Source organism: Gobius niger (assembly GCF_951799975.1).
Source record: "Gobius niger genome assembly, chromosome: 3".
In the NCBI taxonomy this organism is placed as follows: domain Eukaryota; kingdom Metazoa; phylum Chordata; class Actinopteri; order Gobiiformes; family Gobiidae; genus Gobius; species Gobius niger.
The window spans coordinates 15,965,047-15,991,170 of record NC_136854.1 but is presented as its reverse complement, the minus strand read 5'-3'; the positions used below and the strand labels follow the sequence as shown (position 1 = coordinate 15,991,170).

Genomic DNA, 26,124 nt, shown 5'->3' with positions numbered 1-26,124 from the left:
GAGGCGGTAATTGGTACATCAAGCAAAGCTAAGGCATATTGTGAAGTGGTGCAGCAATTTGGACAGCAAGTGGCTTTATTGTGCAACTATGTGGCTTCAATCAAGATAGAAATAAAACGCCATAGTGGTAAAACATCTCCACGGGATTTGTTCGACAGGACAACAACAACAGGCAGACATTTGCTGAGCCTCCACTGGCAATGTAACGTATACCCGCATAACTTACTATCACAAAATATGACAAAACTGAAACATTGTTATGTGCTGCTAACTGTTCCGATTCTTTGTTTTTCAATTTTGGTAAGCTGGCAAGAACTATTTAGTGGAACCTAACGCTAGGGACTAGTCAGATTACTTGGAATGTTTCAGACGGTTGAGAATTTTAAGTTAGCATCGAATAAGCTGAAAGCTACCAGATAGCCAGCCTTGGTAAGCTAACTCTGCTGCATAACTTTGCATTGCTCCGCGTATTGATGTACTTGTGGCCTATTCTGGAAGTAGAAACACACATTGCTCCGTGATGTGGTCTGCCTTTGAGGGATCATCATCATTTCAATGTTTTTTTCCCGGTGAAATGAGCGGGCCACGTAGTTTGGTGGCAAACGGCTAACGATAATAACGGACAATTGTGAGCTACACAATTTAAACATGTTTTGTGCAAAGAATGACATTGGAATTCTGAATTAGTTGTGGATATTGATCAACAAAACATAAGGTTGCACACGGTTTTTTTGTGATTTCAACAATACTTGATAATAGTTACATTTTAACTGAAGCTTTAGGATAGTGCTGTGTTATAACTTATATTTTTCATTCCAGTACGTTATAAAGGATGGCTACTGGGGGCTCTTTCAATGACAGTACTGAAGAACTGCACAACTGGACTGTAACAAATGGCAGTTTGGAATGCCTCAACAACATGGTGAGTGTACCAGCTAATCAGATCATTAAATTCACTCTAGTGCTGGCAGTGTTTCAATATGAGCAAATACTGCATAAATGTTTTTCTTTGTCTTTTCAGGACTGGGGAGTCCAGCAAAAGAAAGCCAACCGTTCTACTGAGAAAAACAGGAAAAAACTATCTGCCACTGTGGTAGAGAGCCGCCTAACAAATGATATTTCACCAGAGTCTACTCCTGGAGCTGGACGCAGGAGATCCCGTACTCCTCATTCCTTTCCTCACGTCAAATACACTACGCAAATGTCAGTCCCAGATCAGGCAGAACTAGACAAGCTGCGACAGAGGATCAATTTCACAGACCTGGATGAGGTATTTCATTATAGAATCTCTCGTACTTGGCATAAAGTTATGGAGTAAATCCTCCGTAGAATCCGCAGAAATATGTGTTAAAATGTTTTACATTGGCGTAGTAGAGGTTGCTCTTAAATCCTTCTTGCAAACAGTGCCATGCAGGACCATAGATGTGATTGCAGAGGAGGAAGGGAGAGAGTTCAGCTTTCCTACATCTGATGGCAGGACACTGAAGAGACTGTGTGCAATTACCTGTGGTGCTATGGGTTTTGAGGGTGAGACGGATGAGTAAATGTCCTGAATGGAGGGGAGAGGGCCACTGATGATAATCTCCGTTGCTCTTACTATGTCGTTCCAATGGCGGCATGAAGTGCTGGCACCGTACCATACAGTGATGGAGCTGGGCATTATGCTCTGTATTGTTCCTAAGGTCAGGTTAAGGTTAAGGTATACATTATTGTCCCTGTAGAGAAATTTGTCCTGTGCTTTTGACCCATCCTTCGATGCTACTGGGACAACCCGTAAGGAGCAGTGGGTGACCGCTGTGCAGCGCCTGGGGACCCGTCTCCAAATGTACACTGTGTTCCAAATTATTATGCAAATGACATTTTTGTAAGATTTCCTAAATTGTCAGCTCAAATGATAATCAGCATAATTTTCATGTATGGTAGAGGAACTGGTAGAGGATCATTTAAATGTGGTTGAAAAAATCTCCCAGTGATAACCTTTTTTTTTTTTCAAAAATAGATATTGTAAAAAAAACTCATTATTATGCAACTCAGGGTTTTAATACATTTTAAAGCTTGTCTTGTAATTAACTGAAAATGGTTATTTGTTGAATTTGCAGCATTAGGAGGTCATATTTACTGAAATCAAAAGCAATTTCAATCAAAAACATCTTAACAGGTGAAGTTGTATTTTAACATAGGAGGCCTTCTTTGATATGAGCTTCAAAATTCTTAAATCCATTAAACTTGTGAGTTTTTGGATCATTTTTTTTGGAGAGAGATTTGTTTGCAGGATGTCAGAATAGCCTCCCAGAGCTGCTGTTTGGATGAAAACTGCCTCCCACCCTCATAGATGTTTAGCTTGTCGATGCTCCAAAGGTTCTCAATAGGGTTGAGGTCAGGGGAGGAGGGGGTCCACATCATGAGCGTCTCTCCTTTTATGCCCATAGCAGCCAGTGATGCAGAGGTATTCTTTACAGCAGGACATGAGATGATGATCTTGTTAGGGAAAGCACGGCTCTTCTTTTTGTACCATAGAAGAAAGTGGTCAGTCAGAAACTCCACATGTTTTTCAGAGATCACTTCACACCTTCAGCCCCACTTCACACCGTCGGCCCCTTTAGGCCCTTTTAGAGCCTAAAAGGGCCTAAAGGGGCCGACCAGTTCTCTCACCATGATTCCAGGCCAAAACATGACTCCGCCCCCTCCTTACTGACGTCACAGCCTTGTTGGGACATTGTGGCCATTCACCAACCATCCACTACTCCATCCATCTGACCATCCAGGGTCACATGGCCTCATCAGTGAACAAGACTGTTTGAAAATGAGTCTTCATGTATTTCTGAGCCACTGCAGCTGTTTCTGTCCGTAAACATTCAATGAACAGTTTGGGGGAGGCCGGATAGGAAGTTTATGCACAGCTGCAGCCTCTGGAGGGTCCAACACCTTGATGTTCGGGAGACTCCAGAGGCACCAGCAGCTTCAAATACCTGTTTGCTGCTTTATAGCAGCTGTTCTCTTAATCTGATGTGTTTGTCTGGCAGAAACAGTCCATATTGTGCCTTTATGCGCACAAACCCGAGTGTGCTATGAATCAGCCACAAATCTCTTATCAGTACGATGATTACGCTTAATCTTTCATGAAATATCAAAGGTTTTCATACCTAGACCAAGGCATTCAACTATTTCATGCTTTTCATCAGCAGAGAGATCCCTTTTTCTTTCCCATATTGCTTAAAAATGATGGTCTGCTTAATAATATGGAACATCCTTTTTCAGTAGTTTTTCTCTTAACTGGGCTTAATCAAAAACTTACATAAATTGTTTTTTTGTTTTTGTTTCATTTGCTTGAGAATTTGTTTGCACAATCTTTTCAATTGAAGCCTTCTCACACAGATTTACATCAGCCTTGTGCTCCTTGTTTTCTAGTCTGTACACCTTCCCCTCTGTTAGTTAAGACGAGACTCATCTGCTGGTCTCTTAGTATTTTCTAGACACATAACATTTGCTTTAATTCATGCTACAGAACAAACAGAGCAATGGTATCCATAGTAGTGTAATAATCCTTAATAATGCATCATTTAGGGCACTAAATGACAATGAAAAAACAAAAGAATCTTAGAGTGACTTCTCTTTTGTTTTCAGAGGAGCGTTGGCAGTGACTCCCAGGGTCGTGTGACAGCCGCCAACAACCAGCGGCAGTTAGTCTGTGAAAACAGGAAACCTTATAACTTTCTACCTCTGCACGTTAACACCAACAAAAAAGAGCTGCTCCCGCCCTCCGCATCTGCCCCAGCCACGCCAGCCATCACCAAGGAAACCAAGAAACAGAGCGCAGGACACCGGGAGACTCTCTCCATTCTGCTCCCGACTAAAGACACGCCGAGGCCCAGGCGCAGCGGCTCCGGCAGAGATCCAGTGTTACAAAGGGATTATGAGAGAGAAGCGCCTCGGATCGACCGCAGCCAGGTCGGTGTCTTGTTTCCACAATATTTTGTCGGTATGTTCTTCGTTCATTTGTAGTAAAATGAAGCTGCCTTGAGGATATTTAGTCAAAACCAAAGTAGAGGAAAGTTTCTTTAGTTTTTTTGTGAAAACTGCTTTAACACGATGAAGAAGTATCATTAAATAGATACATATTAAATATGTACAATATTTACTAATGTAAGTTAGATGTTTACGGCATTTGGAAGGAAAGCAAATTGAGATGTATTGCTGATTAAAAAAACCCAAAACGTATTAATCATGAATGTTTGAGGCACTGCAAAAATGGAGTCACATGCATTTGTTTGCAATAAACTGCTGGGTTGGAACATTTTCTTCATGAAAAATCCCCAGGTCAAGACAGTTTTGTTTGTTTTCCAAGCACATTTTATTACCTTCCTATGGAATGGCAGCCTTTGCGATTTGCTGTGATCATTAAAATCACACAAAAAAAAAATGAAAACCAGCCTCGATTAAACCCAGTGCTTCCTCTCAAATGAGTTGCCAAGTGTTTTGCTGCATTAAATGGTGTGAATCTATCACGTGTGTACAGAGCAGTGGTTCTCAAACTTATCACGCCAAGCACATTCCAAGCTGAACCAGGCCTAGATCATGGTCAAATCAGAACTAAACCAGATGGATCTAAAACTCAACTGGACTACATTTTGTCAAAACTGAGTAAAAGCCAGAGCCAGAAAATGCAACTTAAATGTGTTACTAAAGCTTAAATCAAAATATCTCTCATACAACACAATAAAGTCTAAAAATTGCAGTTGACCTTGAGTGCCACCAGTCGTACGCGTACCACAGCTTGAGAACCACCGGCGTAGATTTGTTCCACAGCATTGTATTACTTTGGGAAATCAAAAGTAGGATAAGGAGAGGGAGAGTGGTGCAGCTGAAACATGGCTGTATGTAGGCCAATTTATAAATATGCTGCCCCGGTACTGGGTGAGTTTACTGCCCTTTTTTTTAGACCAGTTAGAGCTGTTGTCCCATCTGCCTGCTCCCCTTTTGCTTGTCTTATGTCTCCTCCGCGTTTACTTGGGACTAAGAGGGTTTTTTGCTTTGGCTTCAGGTGGTGAGTAAACTCGTCCAGATCCGGGAGGGCATCAGCAAGGCCAGCTCCATGTTGGATGACCTGGTGAAGAAGAACGATGTGCCGGCGAATGTGGAGCGACTCTCTCTTCTCATTGAGGACCTTAAAGAGCAGGAGAGGTCTTATCTACGATTCCTGCAGAAGATGCTGGTCAGTCTGCCTTATATGGAAACATTAAATAACATTTCAGAAAAAATAACTAGGGCGTGCGTATTCGCATGGCTATTTGTAGGCGGCACGCAGTCTAGTAAGTATCTATACTATCCTGCTTATTGTAAGACTTTTTAAATGTTTCCCAAAGGCCCGGGAGACTGAAGATGATGATGAGGTGGGGACCTTGGACTCCGCTGTGGGCTCAGGTTCTTTGGCAGAGAGCAACTCTCTAAACATTGAAGTGCGATCTACAGATGCCTCCAACGCAGTGGTGTGTGACTTGTACTTGAGCTCCTAAACATTTGTCAATACAAGAGATTTTTAATAATAATATTAATTCTGATGTTTTTGATTTAGCCTTTTTTTTTTTTTTTTGCACTCATGAGTAGATTTGTGAATTACGTCTTGTTCACCATTGACACTTTAAATCACTTTTAGAAGCTTTAACAATTAAGAGAAGACTGAAATATGAGGTGCTGTACAGGGTAAGCAGGGTCATGCATAAGAAATGCTTATGAAGACAGAATTGTGTTGTTATCAAAGGACGCTATAAAGCCATTGCACTTGCAATTTTTATTGAAAGTTTTGATTCGTTGTGCCGCCCTAATTCAGCCCCAAGTCTAATCTTTCAAAAAAGCCCAACCAAAATGCACTTGGCTGTTGTCATCTTGAATCTGAAGATATTGTCTCAACATTTTTATTTCTATTATTTTTACTCTTCAATGCAAATAAACTACACAGACATCACTTTTTGCTGAATACAGTTGAATGTTGCTCGTATCCTGCACATATTTCTACCTGTTTGTTTGGCTTCATTATTATTATTCTCACATACATTCTTAAAGCTTTAGCTGGTAGGCATTTGCGCTGTCTTACTGTTGGAGCAGAATGCAGTACTGCATTTGTAATGTGGCTGTACATTTTACAGGGGGGTTTGGCTGAGGACGTGCCAGCTGACCAGAAGGAAGAGCTGGAGAACTTGCGTAAGCAGCATGAACTGCTGAAGAAGATGCTGGAGCAGCAGGAGCAGCTCCGGGCTCTGCAGGGTCGGCAGGAAGCACTGATGGCAATGCAGCACAGTGCAGAGCAAGCACTGGCTGTCATCGAAGACACTGGTGAGGTTTCACGTGCACACACAGTAAAGTACAATGTGAAAAGAGCGATCTTACTTTTAAATTATAGCTTTATGTTGAAAATATGTGCATTACTGTTTAACATGCATTTTTGTGTGCTTATGTTTTGTCCACAGCTGTTGTACCTGAAACCACAGGCAGTGTCTCTGGTCTCAGCTTCACCTCAGAACTAAATGATGAGCTGAATGACTTGATTCAGCGTTTCCACAACCAACTTAAGGACTCGCGGGTACAGTACACGAAGCACATTGAGAGAATTGTACACTCTACCCATTGCTGCATATTGAAATTATTTGTTCTTTGTCAGTCCAAGGCGGTGCCAGACAACCGCCGCCAAGCCGAGAGTCTGTCCTTGTCGAGGGAGGTGAGCTGGTCGCGCTCCCCTCAGACTGCAGGTCCTCCTCACAGACCCCTTCTTCACGCTGGCTCTGGGCCTCACTCTGGACTGGACACCGGGGCCACAGCTAGTGCCAAACTCACCAAGATCCAAGAACTCCAAGATAAGAAGCAAACCATGGACAAGATCCTTGAGGAGCTGCACTGCCTCAGAGACCAGACTCTGAACAACAGCTCGTGTAAGAAAAGTCACTCCTTTTCCTTTTCTGTAAAGGATTTAGTGACAGACTTCATATGTAATCCAAACATACATTTTTATTTGCTCCTTTCAGCCCGGGCATTACCCTCCCCGTGCATGGCAGGATCGTCAGTTTGCGGCCCCACTTTATGTTCTAACGGGGCTTCGGCCTCCACGTCTTTCCATCCTGTGCTCCTGCAACAACAACAAGACGGCTCAAATTCAACAGACAAGCTCAGGTACAAAGAGTCACGCAGGTTTGAATAGACAACGCGGCTATCGGCTTACCCGCGACTGGTCTAAACATCCATCACCGAGCTGCCATCCCACCTGTTAGACTCACTGCCTTTGTGGGTTTCCAGTTTTTAGACCAGAGACTCGTATCATTCTTTTCAACTAAGGCTACGAAATTAATCCTAATCAAATCAGAATCGCATTTGGATGGCTGACGTTAGCAAATTAGATTTTGACCCTGGATATGTAGTAGGGTTGTCACGATACTAACATTTCAAACTCTTATTTCGATACTGAAAAGAAAAGAGAAAATCCCCCTCTGTCCTGTAGTATCTACGTTGCAGAAAAACAGTGTATTAGTTTAATTGGTTTTAGAATGTTCTTGAAAAATTCTTGTAATAAATGGTTTAATTTGTTCTCTCTAATTAAAGTCAAATGTTAAAATGGTGCTAGGTTTATATAAACAACAGTATAAACTATTTACTAGACTGGGTTTGGCCCTGACATTCATGTTAAACAATGTGTGCCTTCATGTACAGTGAACCGTCACTGCGGTTGCATTTATGCATAACCGTGCATTCATTCAAAGCACCAAACAATGTTAAAACTGGCCTTTAAAATGCCTCCAAATATATCCATGAGTCAAGTACAGATAGGAAGCATGTAAACAGTTGGCATTGGTATCATTTCATATTGTTGAGAATTTTTAGGAGAATAAAACAGCTCAGTGACGTAAAGGCAATAGCTAGATAGATATAGGCTTATTTTCATAAACATAAAACATGACAAAAACAAAGGAAAATGACAGAAAACATGCAATACATTTTACATATTATTGTCAGTAATCTACAGCTAATTTTTCTATTCACTTAGCTTTCTCTCGCTCTCGTGAATGTTACTTTTAAAACCTGATGCATCCCTATTCTCATCAGCTGTTTGTTTGTGCCACAGGAAGCTGAAGGAAGTGCACAAGCGGCTGAATGAGCTGCGGGAGCTGGTTCAGTACTACGAACAGACGTCGGACATGATGGTGGACGCGGTCAACGTGAAGGAAGACGACGAGGAAGATGAGGACGAGACGGAGGACGGCTCCATGTTTGACGTCATGTTCGACTCGGAGCAGGAGAACCGCCAGCCCATCACCAACATCAGGTACGAGCAGCGGAGTGCAGTATGTAGCTGCACTTCTCGATCTTCTCACACAAAGTAGCCCTGAAAGCAAAACTGTATATCTCTGTGTAGCACCGCATCTGTCGCAGGTCTGTAACAGGATACGCCAAGTCATGTATACATGCATAAAATTGTATTAATTAAAGTGTCTAGAATCGCAGAGGAGGCAGAGTACCTGATGATGTCACAGCTTTTGGCTGTGAGCGACAAAATCTGTTTTTGTGTCAGCTTTGAGTTGATGACATGTTCTCAAAACACATCTAAAGTAGGCTGGAGCTGCTGCAATCTAATAAATGTATTATTTACAACTCAAATCGGATGGATATTTTTATCGGCACAGACATCTCACAGAGGAGAAGCAAATAAATAGTGGGCTTGTAAGATCCTACTGGTGAGAAGTTATGTCATTTGAATTATAATAACTCTAATAAACATGACCTTAATCCACCCAGGAAAGAAGTCACACCGGCTCGTGTTTCTCATGTGTTACTAACTTTAGCATGTTTGTTTTGCCACAGAATGACAGCAGAACATGATCCTCTATAAAGTCTGTAGAGTACATGTATTTGATGTTTCCACTGATCTGCACAGGAACCCTCAGCGCGGCGGGAACTGGTCCGACCTGAACAGCCTGACTAACGGCCGCGGCCTGAGGAGCGCAAACAACCGCGATGGCAGGCTGAACACGGAGTGCGAGATCAACAATCGCTCTGCGGCCAACCTGCGCAGCCTCAACATCCCGTCCGTTATCGGTAGGCTTCCCAGCAGGCCCGTTTGAAATGTCACAATGCTGTAATCAATTATGAACATGTTACACATAAAGTATAAAGTTCAATCTGCCCATCCACAGGCATTTATAAACTGAAAAAACATATAAATCATAATTCAGTCTACGTTTGTTTGTATACAGCTTGTCAGTACAACAGGGACAGCTCGTTCAATCACATTAAGGATGAAGCTGATGGTCTTGATGAAGGGGCGCAGGCCGCTGGAGGGGAAAGTGAGGCGTCAGGTTCCAGCCGCAGAAGCAGTCTGGAAAATGACGTAGTGTTCGCCGAGCACCAGACGGCGAAACAGAAGCTACGGCAGCTCCAGGAGCTCGTGGCTATGGTTCAGGTGAGGAAACACTTGACAGTGGAAAAGTCTTTCAAGATGGTCTGATGATACTGAAGCGTTTGTTTTTAACCAGATCTTTATCATGGTTGAACATAATTTTGATGTCGACACCTTGGCATCTTCATTTTGCTTCATAATGAATTTCTAGATTATGTTGACCTTAATTTTTCTTCCTTAATTTTTAGAGTGATGACACAGATGGGACAACAGCGAATGAGGATGAGACCTTACATCAACAACCCAATAACACTAGATCCACTGGGTCTGGAGCTAAACAGAGCCCCCGAGACATTGCTCTGTCCAGTCAGGCCAGGTATGTTCTCAATAATGTGACAGAAAAGATGCAATCAAGTGTTTTTCTCCATAACTGATGAATGTTTACATAGAGAGAAACTGTACGAAGAGAAACTGCGTCAGCAAAAAGAGGAGCTGAAGCAGCTCCACGAAGAGCGCCAAAGACTGATGGAAATCCAAGGCAAAATCCATGACCTGCAGTGGACCTGTCCTGATCTGCAGGTGGCTGTTTCTGTACTGTTTACACTGTCCCATGATTTGAACATAGTTTTAAATGTCAGTCTTGTTTTCCCCTTGCTTTTTAGTCATCTTTGTCCAGCTCACTGAGTCAGCAGGGCCTTCTGAGAAAAGCCCCTACTCCTATTGTTACCCCAGCAGCAGTGCAAGTTTCTCCATGTTCTGGAACTAAGAGCAATGCTTCTGCACTCAAACCCACTCCTCAAGAAGCCGCAACATCCTCAGTCACTGACAACGAGGTGAACCCGCTCAGTTAAAATCTCTGATATCTCCACTTCATTTAATATTCAGAAGAGTAATCCAGAATCCTACTGAGGGTTTTTTTTAACATCATGTGTACCCTTCTTGTAGCTTTGGTCAGAGATGCGTCGTCACCAGATCCTCCGCGAGGAGCTGAGGCAGCGCAGGAAACATTTGGAGTGTTTAATGGCTGAACACCAGAGACGCAGCGGCAACAGTGACTCCACTCACAGAACCGACGACCAGGAGGACATCGCCCCTAACTCTCTGCCCGTCAGCAGAGATGAACGGTAAGGTCTTGCTTTTGGGGCATGGATATCGGCCTTCTGAAGCTCATCTTACTTTTCCACTTTAGGACAATGGCAACTTGGGGTTCAACTCCATGCAATCTCGATGATGAGGAGGCGGATCGGTATCAGTCTGGGGTGGATGCAGAGGAGGAAGATGAGCAGGACGACTCCACGGAGAGCAGCTCAGACGACGACTTCCACTTGTACTCCAACAGAATACAGCGCTCCTTCAGCAACAGGAACAATCAGGGATGGTCCGTATCACTGTCACATGACAATCACATGCATTTCAGAACATATTCAGACAAATTTAGAGTAGGATTGTCAAGTTTTACACTTAATAAGACCCCATGAAGACCGGTCATCGATCACGATAAACCTTTGAGGTTTTTGCAAGCTTACATGAATAATTTTTCTACTTCTAGCAACCTCAAGCCTCCCTCGAACTTTTCAAATGGAGCTAATGGACATTCGTTCAGCTCTAAAGCCAACACCAAACAGCAGCAGAGCAGGAACCTGAATGAGTCGTCGGGTCAGCAGAGCGGCGCGAGGCGTCAGGAGAACCTGCGCTGGGCCTCGGAGCTCTCCTTTGCCGAGGGCTCGTGCCACTGGCAGGAGCAGGTCAGTCAGCTGCAGAGACAACTGGACTTCAGCACCAGCATGTGCCAGACTCTCCTGCAGGACCAGCAGGTGTGTTTGCCATTCTAGACTCCATTCTCCTCTTCTGTCTTACTCCTTATAATGGAGTAACTGCGTACTCCGGATACTGAGTTCAAATATGTTGTTCAGCAGCTAATTGAGAAATGAAATGTAGATATGTCATTTTATAATAGCATGTTTTGGGGTTTGCAGAATATAATTATAGCGTTACTGGTGTAGTAGAAAAGTAGTGTATATAATTTAGCACTTTAAAGAAGTCTGAATGCTATGCCTTTGCTAACATTTCATTCACTACTCAAGTCTTGCATTTAAAACTATTAACGGGGTGTTGTGTTCTCCTCTCTCATGTCCCCACAGACGCTGTCCTACATGCTGCAGACGTTTCTGACCGGGCAGTACGGCGTGCTGCCCAACAACGTGTCCTCCCCACAGGTCCATCTGATCATGCACCAGCTCAACCAGTGCTACACTCAGCTGGCCTGGCAACAGAGCAACGTGCAACGGTGCAGACGCTTTGTCCCATTACTGTCATATTTTACATACCGCTAGTTGGTCACTATTTCTAGCAGCATCATTACATATTTAACAACTAAAAGCATGATTTAGGTTTTCTGTCTATACTGTACTGTCCAATAAATCATATAGGCCTCATAACGAATGCACCCAGAGGGATAAGTAGCCAAAATACACACTCAAGTATGAGTAATGTTGCTTTAAAATAATTTTATTCCACTAGAAGTAAAAAGTGACCCAAATAATTCAGAAGTAGAAGTTAATGAAGTACTCGATGAAAATGAAAGTCGTATTTCTCTTTTGAAACAAAATAACATAACAAAAATGTTATATTTACAAAGAATACATCATTGAAATTAGATAGAAGACTTAATTTTCAAGAGATGTTTTTGTTTTGTTTTACTATTCTACTTCTACTATTTTTATGTCAATGTGAAGCTTTTCTTCCTTACAAATTAACTCTTGGTTGAAGCTTTAACAAAATGTTCTATGTACTGTTAAAAGTAGAGGTGTGTGATTAGTGAAAAGTGCACTTTTTCAAAAAGCTACTCAATACTAATGTACTCCCCGCATCTGAATACAAAAGAACAGAATAGATTAAGAGGGTTGCTTCCTGAAGTAGGAGGGGCTTGAAGGAGTGGGAGGGGTTAGAAAGAGTAGGCAGAGCAAGGAACAACCAAGCATTTTCGGCTGTAGGGACCAGTGACTATTTAAACATGTGTGAATAAAACAAAACACAACTCTAGGAACATTTTTGCAGAATGGAAGAACTGTAAAGTGGTAGAAAAAGTCCTTTTTGCATCATACATCCCCTTTAAATGTTTTGTTGTTGTTGTTGTCGTCAGGTTAAAGCAAGTGCTCAACGATCTTCTGCACCAGCAAATGCAGGCGACCTCTTCGGCGGCAGGCTGGCAGAGACAGAAGCAGGGCTCATCTCAGGACTCCAGCTCTGTGTCCCCCGGGGTCTTCCCCCCGTTTCCCTCCAGCCTACAGCCCCCGACCAACAACATGTCAGCCGCCGCTCTGTCCCCGTTTTCTCCGAGTATGACCCGCATAATTAATCACTCTTACGGAATTATTTATTTGAGCAATTAGTAGGATTAAAGACTAGATTTTGTTTTTTCATTATTTTTTTTTTACAGTTTCTTGTAATTTTACTTTTGTCGTAATACCTCTAATGTGTAATATCCTTTCCCCGCCCTACAGGTTTTAACTTGTACCCGTTGTTCCCTCCTTCCGTGGGAGATTTCCCCCAGGGTGCTTCGGGGCATCCAAGCTCCGAGCACCAGAAGACCCTCTTGGACCCCAATATGTCGATGAAGACGGAGTACATGACTTTCCCTCCGCCGCTGCAGCGACCCACACTCAACACGTCCACTGACAGAGGGTAAGAAAAGATGTTTAGCTTCAACAGCTTGGGTTCATGTTATAGGACTTGGGCTATTCTAATTAGCTATTTTTGAAAGGAATATTAAATAGAAAAAGTACAAACCTTGGCGTTTTTTGTAGAGGTCAACCAATATATTGGCAGGCCGATATATCAGGGGATATTTGGGGATTTTAAAATATCTGCTATCAGTCGATAAAAGCCGAAAGAGCGAAGATAGGGCTCCCACAGCTACCTAGTTAGTCAGTTTGAAGCACAGAACCTGGAGAATTCAATTGCTGAGTCAGTTACGGAGTTTTAACCTCTGTAATTGTATTTTTGAAGTGCCACAACAGTATGCTAATGCTAATGCTAACGGAAACTAATCAAAGCTGGGACAGAAACTATGATTGAATCCTAAATTACCACCTAAATTAATAAAATAAAATCGGCCACTGCTGCCAATTATTTATGCTTTTAGAGGATTATTGACTAGACATTTGGAAAAATCGGAAAATATCTGTCAAAAATATTGGCCAAGCATATCGGTATCGGCCAATAAAAATCCCCAAAAATAGAAAAAACATATCAGTCGACCTGTAGTTTGTAGTTCACAAAAGAGAAACAAAAAAGTGACAAAACCTCAGCAGAAATGTGACAAACACAATAAAAAAGCAACAAAAAAGTGGCAAAAATTAGATGAAAAGAATGTGACAACATGGCAACAACGTGAGGAAAAAGATGTTAAATGAGGCGTTACACAAAGTGGAGAAAATGTGTTTAAGGCAAGTGGTAAAAGGTTAAAAGGATCATTTGGAATGTTAGGATTACACATTCAGTATATAAATGTGCATCTTCTACATCAGTGGTTTTCAACCTGGTGCTTTAGTTTGGCTTCTTCAGGTGTTACTTTGCATCATCTGCCATTTTAGACTTGTGTTTTCTGGTTTAGACCTGGTTTATGCCCAGTTTTGATTCTTAGGTTTAGTCCTAGTTTGATTTCCTCATCTCGGCCTCACCTTAACATTCTCTTACATGATCTCTACAGAGCTGCTGGTTGGCTGAACACCTCATTCACCAACAACTGTCCCAAACCGGAGCCCAGCGAGACCCCCTCGTCCTCCCCCATCATTGTCCACCGCCACGCTCCGCCTCCAGACTTTGACCACGCCTCCCAGGAGAGCTTCAGCAGCATGCCCGACCCTGTGGACCCCACCACTGTCACCAAGGCGTTCAAAACGGGGCGAAAGGCGTGTGCTCAGGCAAACCTGGCCTCCAGAAGCAAGACGCCCAACCAGAAGAGGTGCCGGAGAAGGAAAGGGCACAATAAGAACTGTGAAGGTGAAGTAAAAGTACTTGGTTGTTTGTAAACTGAACATCTCGTTAACACATTATCCCACATAATCTATCTTTTAATCGACATGGCAGGTGAAACATCCATTAACCACCCTGCACTCAATTACAACAAATTTATTGTCTACAAATCACTTTTACAAGGCGTACAAAGCTCAACCAAGTCCTGGAGTTTTCCTTTGGCCATGCTTGTTTGTGTACTGTGACTTACATGCATAAAACTGCTCTTCCCAACTTAATGTACTCTCACAAAAAAGCCTCCTTTTTTAACCTAACAGCAGCCTCCACTTCCACAGCCAGCATCACCATGTGTCACCAGACTGCTTGCATACACTGTTCATCAACTGTTCATCAGCAGCCATCTGTATTTGGGCATATAACCACATCAAAGATTTAGCAATGATCCAATGGGAGGCTTTTACCTATTTTCTAGGTTTAATTTAAGCCGTCATCATATTTGATATATATTATGAGTATTGTCTGTAAACATAACTTTTAAACCAGTGATAGTTGCTAGCATCTACATACTTCAACACGCTATTCTCTGTGTTCACCTCCAGGTCAGGACAGCGACAGTGCCAGCAGCAGTGCGCCCAATGTCCAGGAGAGGGCAGTCTCATGCCGACAGAAGAACTACAATCAGAGCCTGTTGGATAAGCTGACTCAGGAGAAGCTTGCCAGTAAAACTAAACTGGGCAACAAACCCAATGACCTGTCCTCAGGTAGAGCTTTTGTAAATGACAGCACACCTGCAAACACCCCTCCATGCCCATCTTATGCTTTTGATGTCTGTTTAATTTGAAGTTTACCCCATATTTCTTTGCGAATTTAATTTGTCATCTCATAATTTATCCCGCTCACAGCCTATGCTTGGAGAACCCCCTTCCTCTCTAACAGAATTGCATGCACTGAAGCACCAGGTAAATCCACCCCTGCACGATTTTTAAGTTTGCCTCACATCTCTCAAGCATTTTACACTTTTTTGTGTTAGTCAAGAATAAAAACGTAATAACTTTAGATGAAATCTGCTCCTCTAGATGCCAGCAGTGACTTCTCCCTGTTCGAGGCTCTCCGGGAGACTATATATTCGGAGGTGGCCACTCTGATATCTCAGAACGAGTCCAGGCCACACTTCCTCATTGAGCTTTTCCATGAGCTGCAGCTGCTGAACACAGACTACTTACGGCAGAGGGCTCTGTATTCGCTCCAGGTAAGACTTTGAGGGGGAAAAAACACATTGTACAGTTTGATGATTCACAGTGGCGCTAAGTTTGCTGAGTGGCGAGCACTGTCGCCTCACAGCAAGAATGCCCTGAGTCTGTGTGGGTTTTCTGTAGTTACTCTATTTACTCTATACTCTATTACTCCTTCACTTGAAGCTTTTGATCCTCTGCTGTTACTAGCCAGTGGTGGTCAGTGCTTAATTTCACTACATGAGTAGAAGTACAGCCTCTACTGGTCAAATGCAGCAAAGACAAAAGTCACTTGGTCAAATTTGTACTTAAAGGAGAACGAAGTAACTTGTGGGGGTCGGAGGCCAAGGAAAGTTGCAAGTGTGGTTTTCTGGCTCGAGACCAGAGGGAGATAATAAACCCTCCAATCATCCCATTAACACTTGTATTACACCCAGAAGGACTACAGAAAGGATTTATTAAAGTAAAAAAGTTACTTAGTTCTGCTTTAAGACATAGCACTGAAGTTACCAAGTTTCTCAAAGCGCTACACTGGCTACGTTCACATGGAGGCAAATAATCCGATCATAATCTGATTTCTGGAGTTCTCAGATTATCGAAGACACATCTAAGCAGCATAACCTGATATACATTATCTGATTAGTATGTAATCTGATTTCTTTCTGATCTTTCACACTTGTGCATGAACTAACCAGGAAAATAAAGCCAAAAAGTCACAATGTCACAAAGGTATGAGGTATAAAAACAGTTTAAATAAAAAATAGGGAAAAAAATCTAAAGTTATCCATGAAATACATCCCAAATTTGTTGAACGTGAAAACAAAGTGTGCAGCCGATAGTGAGTGGTTAGAGCTGCTCCATCCTCAGAGTTGTGGGTTGGAGTCTCAGCTTGAAGTATTTACTATATTGTTTCTACAGCTCTTCCCTTACTTCCTTACTTAAAAGTTAAAGTGCAGTTTGTGTTATTTGTATTAAACTTTGCTAGGATCACTACAATGAAGAAGAAAACTAATGCACAGTTTACTAGATCTGAACGATTTGAACGCTGGACTTTTGAGTTTCTGCTGTCTCCAGTGGGCTCATGCACAGGAGGTGTACTGCCACATGGACCCTTTTACTCCAAGCCCAAATATGGAGGAGCAATCATTTTCAGTCATCTCCACCTGGTTCTGCAGGTGGTTCTGCAGGTGGAGTTGACTGAAGGGAGGGGGAGAACATTCAGTTGCTCTAAAAATCCTACACTGCTCTGGCTCCTGTAAAACCGGGAGTTTTGGATAATCCGATTTCTGAAGTGAATATAAACGCATCAGATCTGATCATTGGGTTATCTGGTCACTCCAGTTATCTGATTTTTCTGGCCATGAAAACATAGTCAATGTAGTGATTATTCATTCACAGCATAGTCGGTGGTGGTATCCACAGCCGCCCCTGGGGTAGGCTTTCGGAAGCAAGACAGCCAATCTGTGCCATCGGCCCCTCGACTACTCACACACTCACTCACTCAGAGGATCAAACCCGGGACCTTCTGCCAACGCTTTCTTCAAATGTAGTGGTGTAAAAATAAGTTCCCAACAAAAACACTCCTCAAGTAAAGTGTAGAGCCTCAAAAACTCGACTTCTTTTTTTACTGAATTTACTGACACCTCTGATTCTAACTTGAGTTCTCTTTGCATGTTTAATAGCTCATTGCGCTGAAGATTTTTGCACCAGTTGACTCAAAGTCAGTACAGGTTGAAACTATTTCCTCAGTTATTAAAAAATAATAATGTTTTTTTGGTCCCACTGCAGTTATTATTGTTCCTTCTAAATGCCAGATAAATATGACAGTCTGTAGTTTGCACCTATGCCTGAAATGTGTGGGCAACATTTTTTCCAACAGTTTTTGCACTTGTTCCCTGTAGGACATAGTGACTCGACACCTGACTGAGAAGAGCGTGGTGGAGCCTGTTGTTGGTCCTGCGGTGTGGACTGCCGGCTCTCAGTCGGAGCTCACGCCCTCTGAAAGTCTGGCCACGAGTGACGCTGTAAGACACACTTCATCCATCGTATTAGTATTACAAATTCTGTGGTTCAGATTAGCAAAAGCTTGTTATGTATGTATTCAATTGAGTTTCTATGACTTGACCAACCTATAGAGAATCAAAAGTATTTGTTTTCAAGTTTTGAATAGCTGCTGCAAAAACGGCATTGTCCGTGTCGGCTCTAGTGACACAGCAACGTATGACCTGGAATGTTCCGCAGTGTGGCTTTAAGTACTTTCTGAATTCTTTGCCAGCAGAAAAATGTCTTTACTTTACCACTCATTCGACGGTACTCGCCTACTTTTTGCAGAGTTTCCCTCCCGTTAGAAGTCCTCCCTCAGTCCTTGTTATTCGCTCCTTCTCTAGTTCCTCTCGCCTTCTCCCACCTCCGCGTTTTCAATCCATCATTCATTAAGCTGCCCCGTTTTATCCTCCGCTCGCTTGTCCCCTTTCATCCGAACCCTGTTCTCCTTCATTCTTTGATTCAAATTATTCCTCCCTCTACTTCATTGTCTTTGAATTAAACGCGACAAGACTTTTCTGTTTTAAAAAAAAAAAAATGACCCCCTTCTCGCCGTGTCTCTGGTGCCAGATCACACATACGTGCTCTTTGTTCCCGCCGGGAGTCCCTTGAGCTTTTTTTTTTTCTTCTTCTTTTGCTAATTGGGATCCAGCCTTTTGTCTGTCGGAATAAAGCTTTTTGTTCCTCAGTGACGGATGCGCGGTTTAATTTTTCCACGTTTGCGGTTCGAAAGAGGAACGCGGAAGAAGGCGCTTTTTTTTTATTCATGGATGTGATTTGGGCGCTCTGTTTTTCCTCAGGAGGTGCTGGAGAAGAACTTGAGGCTGGCCCAGGTCAGGAAGAGGGAGGACACGGAGTCGGTGGGGAACGACAGCATCGTGTCGACCTCGTCAAACCTGGAGCCCTTCGCCAGCGACGACCTAGGTATAACTACTGACATAAAAGCAGCTTCTACTCTCTTTTTTTCAGACGTTACTTCAAAAATGTTTCTTTTGGTGTAGGCTGGACTTTTTTTTAAATTTTTTTGTTGGTTCCATTTTTAAGACTTTCATTTAAATATTAGGGCTTATATTATGCATCTTTTTCTTTTTCAAGCTTGTGACATAGTTGTAAAATGATATTATCCCCATCCATTCCCAAATTTTGTTATATTCATACACCGTTCAGTAATCCTGCATGTTTAGTCCATCTCCCTCTTTCACGCTCCAGATACCAGATGGCTGTCACCCGCCCTCTGCTGGTATTTTGTAAAACTACGCTTCAGAACGACTTAGTCTTTTTTCTAGACACAGACAAGGCGGCTGTCTATTTTCTATAGTGACTTTTTTTTAAAATTCGATTTCACTAGGCCTAGGACTACACTATTCTCTGTTTTAGTCAAGGTACACTCAAAATAATATCTGCATTTCCAGCCGGGCTTGTTCGGTTTTTAGTAATAAGACGTTTTCAGCAGTGAAAATATTACAGGGTAAAGTAATTATTATCGAATTACCAGTTTTTCAGTTGTAATCTACAATTAAACTACTTTCATTTAGTAATCCAGTACTGGCAACACTGATGATGGAAAATAACAAATACTTGCATTTATGATGACATTTAAACATTTTGGTTTGTCAAGTTTCAATAAGATATTCTGTGTTTTATGGTCATGAACCACCATACAGCTGATTAGCTTCCATCACTCTTTAAATCATGGAAAATTTACCTCTGGGACCAAAGCAGTCTCGAGCTGAACTGTCGCTGGTGAGTTCTGGCAGCAACAGTGGATCTTGGGCAGGTTGCACAGTCAACAGCAGCCTTCTTTCATCGACCCAAAGAAATAATATTTTGTTTTTACCTTAACAATAAGTATACAAACTGGCATATGGTGGTTGCATTTAAACAGTAGCCGTGTATTTATTACAAAGTCTGATTTTCTTTTTGTCCAACACTTAATGGGTAAGATGGTTCTTTACCGTGACATGTTTTGGCTGCCATCTGCCAGGCTTTCACTGACCGATGGAAGGCAAAATTATCATTGCTTAAAAGAAGAAAAAAAATGCACTACATTCAGACAAACATCTGTAAATTGCTCTGTATTAACATTATACATTGTTATTATTTATTTTAACATGTTCGCACATTGTTTCTTTTGACATTTCTGCCTTCATCAGTCCCTATAATCCCATGCATTGATCGCGCAGTGGGTTCAGAAAGTCTACTCTACTTTGCTCACCATGCAATGCAATAATCCATTAAATTAAATTAGGACGACATGAAAATAGATGAAGAGCTATGACTTCCTTAACCCACTGTAAATTCACACCTTACTGAACGAACTTTGCTTTTTCTTTCACTGTCGGATCAAAAGAGCCAATCTCCCAAACGACAAATCTATTCACTGAACGCCCCACTGATCCGACAGTGGAAGCGGTTTGCTCACGGCCGACGCTAACCTGTTGCTTTCACTGCTTGTTTGTCTGTTCTGCTGCTCCAATAGGCAACACTGTCATTCATTTAGACAAAGCGCTGTCCAGGATTAGAGAATATGAGCGCATGAAGCTTAAGGCTGGGTTTAGCCCCTGCAGTGGCGCTGCGGCAGACGTAGGGGGCGCTGGCGCTTCACACACCCATCGGCCCTTTGCTCACTTCGCTCAGGAGGAAGGTACATGGTTGTTCCCTGCTGATTTTATTTGACAAAGAGCTGAGGATCTAGAAGGACGCACGTGACGCTTTGGATGAAGTGTTGTTACTATATGTATCTAATGATGGCTCTGTACGTTGTCGAAATGTATGAAGTCATTGCATATTAATTTGAAAAGATCTATTGAATGAGTTTGAGTGAACCTTTTCCCATACCGTGTCAAAAAGTGGTGCTATAAAGAGCAAGTTTAATCATTTTTACAAATATTATGCTTCAACACTCATTTTTCCCCCAATTGATTCATATTAAAGTGATAGTCTGTAAGTTTACAAAATGACATGAGAGAGGAATTTCTCTACCCCCTTCCCTCCTGACTGGACCTGAAAGCCACTCTCAGTTTGCAAAATGAGGAGATCGAAAGAAATTCCAAAAGCAAATGATCAAGCTCCCGCCCCCCTCTCTCCTGATTGGTCCTGACAGTCCGGTTCCCAGGAAAACTCGTCTCATTGGTCAAAGCGGTGGCGTCGGAGTTTCTGATTAGTTGCGGAGATCAACAAAGGAAGGGACAACATTTTTCTTTAATTTCATTTTCCGCATGTTACATCAATTTGCCCAGGTGGTCAACTAAACACAAATCTATTACATTTGTAAAGGATTTAAACTTACAGACTATCACTTTATAATCAAATAAAGGCAGGTTTTACTCACATGAACATACAAAAGAAATAGTTTAGAGTTAACCCTGTTACAGAAACCTAAAAAATATATGCTTTCTACTCTTAAAGTAACCAGAATGCCACTTGCGCCCTTTTTTGACACTCGGCTCCCAGAAATGCTCTCATATTTCCTTCCATCTCCTCTGTTTGTGTGATGCCTCACTGATGGTACGTAAATCAAGTGAACCCTCTGTGTTCAGGAGCAGGGGCTGGTGCTGCTGAGCTCAACTGTCCGCAGATCGACACGCAGCCGCTGGACCGTCAAATCAAAGCCATCATGACCGAAGTGATCCCCTTCCTCAAGGTAGAACCCGCCCTGCCAAGAAGAACGTGAAACTATCGGCAATGAGCCCCTAAATAAAGCCTTGCGTAATGCTGTGTCTGTGCGTTCACCAGGAGAACATGGAGGAGGTGTGCTCCGTGCAGCTCCTGACCTCAGTGCGGCGCATGGTCCTCACGCTCACCCAGCAGAACGACGAGAGCAAGGAGTTTGTGAGATTCTTCCACCGCCAGCTCGGAGGCCTTCTGCAGGTCAGCTGACGCGTCGAAAAGCTCCTCCACAACCCCAACCTTTTTAATCATATTTTCACACACTGACTTCTGGTCTCCCCAGGACTCGCTGAATAAGTTTGTGGGGCGCACTCTGAAGGACTGCGGCGAGGACCTCCTGGTGGAGATCTCCGAGGTGCTCTTCAATGAGCTGGCCTTCTTCAAACTCATGCAGAACCTGGACAGCAGCAACAGCCCCGCAGCCAAACACAAGAACCAGAGGCGAGACGAGCGCTCCAACAAAGGCAGACTCAGTGGCAAGGTCAGTCCAGATGCAAGGATTTGTACTTTTCCTTTTACCATGCCAGGTGTGACTTTGGATTTAGTTAGTTTCTTACTTGAATGCGAGTCATTCTATTTACTAAGTACCAATTAGAAGTTCTCTTACCGCATTGCTCTCACGGGAGAATGTTATGTGACAAAACCTTTATGTGGTCGAGGTAAAAAATAAAGTATTTCTCGTGCCTTGAATTTTCAATTTTTATCAGCCAGTGTTAATTTCGTCGACTAAAATATTTAGTCTTAAGTGATATTTTTGCTGACTAAAATAGGACTAAAATTACATTAAAAGTTTTTCATGAGACTAAAACTATGACTAAAATGTCCAGATATTTTAGTCTAAATATCTAAATAAAATAAAAGACTAAATAAAAATTAAAAGGAGAGACTAAAATCATCCAAACTTCTATTGACAGTCTGAAATGTTGACAGTCATGTAAATTCACTGCCAAAGGATCAGCTCTGAGCTTTGTTCATGTGGAGCAGCTCCATGAAGCAGAGGAACAAGATTAGATATAATTATTATGAATATAATCAATGCAAAGTCGACTAAATTTGCCTTAAATTTAGTCGACTTAATATACTTGCAATTTTAGTCGACTAAAATTGAAGATATTTTTTTCAGATATTATTTTCGTCAAAAGACTAAAACTAAATTAAAATATGTTGTCAAAATTTACACTGTTATCAGCCCAAAGATTGAAACATTATTATTATAAAACCTTTTTTATTTTTTTATTTATTTTTTAGGAAAATTCAAATGCTGGAGCGGCCAAAGCAGCAGGCGTGGACTACTCTGATGAAGATAAGGTACACCAATACAGCACTCTGATTGAACTTACTTTAACTTACTGTAGCATGACTTATTCCCGCCGTGTGTGTCAGGACTACGACGAGGCCGAGCAGGAAGTGAAGCCCACTGTGCACGTGCAGGAGTGTTACCTTCAAACTGAGCTCAACAACCACCACCGCAGCAGCGAGGCTTCAGAGGCCGAGGAGGAAACCCCAGGCGTGCTGCTGTCCATCAGTAAGTACTGATCCCACGCTGGAAGAAATATGAAATCGCGACATTGGCTTTTTGGAGCTTTTAATCACGTCACAATGAATCATTTGTTGTTGTTGAAGGCCTGTCGAAAGCGGAGACCCAGGCGCTGACGAACTACGGCAGCGGAGAGGACGAGAACGAGGAGGAGGAGGTGGAGGAGTTTGAGGCTGGACCGGTGGACGTGCAGACCTCACTACAGGTCACTGCTGCCGGACACGCGGAGCCAGAGGTCAGTCGGCAACGGATCACACTGCACAACAACGGGAAAACGACACTCACATGGTTCTAACTTTTTTTTAGAGGATGACCCCAACTGAAACATTGGACGCCAAAATAGAGAAGAACCGGTCAACACCAGAGCAAGAAAATGGTGAGCAACTGTTAATGCTTTGTGTTATTCGTAATGATGTTCATGTTGTGACTATGTGGGGATTTGTGTTGTTTCTCTGTTCTGCTTTGTAGCTGAGGCCCACAGTGTCTCGCCAGTGGAGTCCGATGAGGAGCCTGTACCTGAGGTGGACCAAGGCCAGGAAGAGGGAAGTCGATCAGAAAACGCTGCTGCATTAGAAGACGACAACACAGTCTCTCTCTGCCAGAGCGCCCTGAAAGACCCGGCGAGCACGAGCAGCCCAGACACAGACTCCCCCGTGATGATCAACGTGGATGTGAGTTTTACAGGGAACGTCCTAGCAAACGGTCTGAAAGAATTAAATGAAAGCGGTTAATGGCACATGAAGGTCTTGGTTTATAAAATCTGCAGTATTTGACGTGTATGCTCTTGTTTCAGGAGGTGGGCAGTGGTAACACCAGTCAGAAGTCAGACGAAGAGGACTTTGTGAAGGTCGACGACTTACCTCTGCAGCTCAGCGTCATGTGCGAGGTATGGATTTGACGGCAAAATCGACTTTTTGCCGCCTTATAATGTTGCTCCCTCCTCAAAAACATACCTGGAGTTTAAGTATTGTTGTCAATCGATTAATCACACACAGTCCCAAATTTGATTAATCACAATTATAATAAATTATTCATTATTAATACTTGACTGAAATAAAACTCTCAAATCTCAAGCTCACATTTCATTAACCAAAAGTCCTTTCTTGGTCGCTCGCCCAAGGCTTTCAACATTTCTACGCACGCTTGATAAGTCACATTTTAGATCTTTGGATGCTGAACATTTTGAACACAATCTGCAAACCTTTAGGGACATGAAGTAGAGTTTAATCACCAAATTAAAGTCGTTTCCATTAAAATGGCATAATCAGACAAGCATCTTTTATGCATAAATAGTTCTCTGTCACATAAAAGTAGCTCACCATGTAAAGACCCCTGGCTTACAATATGTAGTTAATACATATGTGCTCAGAAACAGGAGTGTGTTTGGTCAAAACATGAATTTGCATTAAATTCAGGATTAATGCAGTAATTATTTCAATCAATCATGAGTTAAAGCTTTAACATTGACAGCCCTAAATATCAGGCACTTGTGCATCTTTGAAACTTTAAAAACACGTGCCATCGCTTCACTATGACCACATGGGCCGTCTGTTCTACCACACACCCTTTTTTTTTCTCTTTACTGACACTGCACGGCAAGTGAGAGCAAGAGGAGGGGGGTGGGAGGGGCTTACAGTGAGATCGTGTAAAAATCAGGAAGTCAAACTACTGGAGAGTTTCTTTGAGCTTTTTTCAATATTGCATTTTCTGAACAACAAAGTGACAGTGATAAAGACGTGTTCGAGATCTACAAAAAGCACAGCACGCGCTCTTTAACTGTGACTTCAGAGGCTAATGGTGACGATGTTGAATTTCGTGTGACAGGAGGCGCTGCAGAAGAGAATCGTGGAGGAGCAGCAGAACAATAACCTCTCTGTGGAGATCCTGAACGGGAACGGCGAGGGGCAGAGCGGGCTGGTGGGCAACGCTCAAGCACTCCGAGAACCTGGTGAGGATTTGTATCATACACTGTAGCGGTTCTATCATTTTTCACAAGAGTAACACCACTTTATAACGACTGAATAAGGTTTACCTGAGGGTGGCATGAGCTCCCCATAAGAGTTGAAACATACACATGAATAGGTAAATGCCCGACATTGATGTTGAATCATAAACTCTAAAGACAAGGGTAAATGAATGTGATATTTTTCTAAATCCAAGAGACCTTTGTTTAGCGTTTGAGAGGGCCAAGGCCAAATCTTAACAAATTAAAAAAAACTTAAACAAGGACTAATCCAAAAGAGAACAGAAACTGTAATAAAAGCTTAATTATGCACTTTGCTTCTGTTTTCCAGAAGCTGTTGGCGCCCCGGATGCGTGAGAAATACAGAGGACACCGAATTTTTTTTATCAACACTACATTTGTTCTCCTAAAACGATTTTATTCTTGTTGATTGTAGTACAAAAACAGTGTGTACATTTGGTCACATGTTTGGTTCATTCCTGAATGTAATGTTTTCGCTGCTCATCGGTCAAGCTTCTTTTTAAATCTTTTCCTCTCCTTCTGCCTTTGGTTCTGGGAACATTCTTTTTATTTGTGTTTATTTTTCTTTGTTCTCTTGCCTTGCTGTTTAGTTGTACAGCCTGTTTCTCTGCACTTCATTCCTAACTCTGAAGAGATTACTGTAGGATAAAGACACTTAGGGACATGAGCTTGTTATTCTTTTATATCTCCATCTTTCTCTCCTCGGTTCATACACTGTTTAGTTCTGTTAGTTCCATGTAATAAAACGCTAATGAATTTTAAATAAACTGTTGACTCTTTACGGTTTGGGTTTTTCCTTTGCCACAACGCTGTCGGAACTTGGAGATGGGATTGCACAAAACACTCGCCAAAGCTGATAGAATTACATTTATTAAGTTATCAAAAACAGGAAGCAGCCACATGTGAGGGAAGTCAGTGTGATTGACAAAGGTCATACACGTAGCAGGCACAAAATGGTGTCTTTACAAGTTCATCAAAATTATATACAACATTCTTGGGTTTCATTGGACTGACCATGTCTCTGCTACATCATAATGATAAACACATTTGCATCTCACACTCTCAACAGTCCACCTTGAGACCCGCTCTGCAAGTTAATTTCCCAATAGAGAAAATGGCTGAATTTGGCAACTCATGACCACAAAACACCATTTTCATTATCAGCTCTCTGTCAAAAGACCTTTGTTTGCAATTCTTCAAAGAATTGGGATGTTATAGGAGATAGGAATGAGTTTGGACCACAACTAACAAGCTTTATAAACCAAACAACCAGGTATAGGGCAGTTGAAATTATGTTATATTC

General features: G+C 42.3%; 1 protein-coding gene across 4 annotated transcripts; it reads left to right on the top strand.

Annotated features, from left to right (window-relative positions):
- The first annotated feature begins 10 nt into the window (after positions 1-10).
- pcm1 (pericentriolar material 1) lies at positions 11-25,573 on the top strand. Of its 4 annotated transcripts, XM_079554139.1 has the most exons (41): positions 11-202; positions 370-429; positions 820-922; positions 1,022-1,270; positions 3,625-3,948; positions 5,042-5,212; positions 5,364-5,486; positions 6,144-6,330; positions 6,465-6,577; positions 6,656-6,923; positions 7,017-7,161; positions 8,108-8,308; positions 8,918-9,078; positions 9,237-9,442; positions 9,628-9,755; positions 9,829-9,958; positions 10,042-10,212; positions 10,325-10,503; positions 10,569-10,757; positions 10,929-11,193; positions 11,521-11,666; positions 12,522-12,718; positions 12,883-13,063; positions 14,091-14,383; positions 14,956-15,117; positions 15,259-15,315; positions 15,433-15,605; positions 17,490-17,612; positions 18,432-18,555; positions 20,111-20,275; positions 21,171-21,274; positions 21,367-21,501; positions 21,584-21,781; positions 22,549-22,608; positions 22,684-22,825; positions 22,924-23,072; positions 23,144-23,213; positions 23,306-23,508; positions 23,631-23,723; positions 24,662-24,785; positions 25,132-25,573. In XM_079554139.1, the coding sequence occupies exons 3-41, from the start codon at positions 833-835 to the stop codon at positions 25,155-25,157; spliced, it is 6,225 nt and encodes a 2,074-aa protein (XP_079410265.1). In that variant the 5' UTR covers positions 11-202; positions 370-429; positions 820-832; the 3' UTR covers positions 25,158-25,573. The 4 variants fall into 4 exon arrangements, with proteins under 4 accessions (XP_079410265.1, XP_079410264.1, XP_079410266.1 ...); XM_079554138.1 differs by lacking the exon at positions 370-429; XM_079554140.1 differs by lacking the exons at positions 370-429; positions 15,259-15,315.
- The last annotated feature ends 551 nt before the right edge of the window (positions 25,574-26,124 follow it).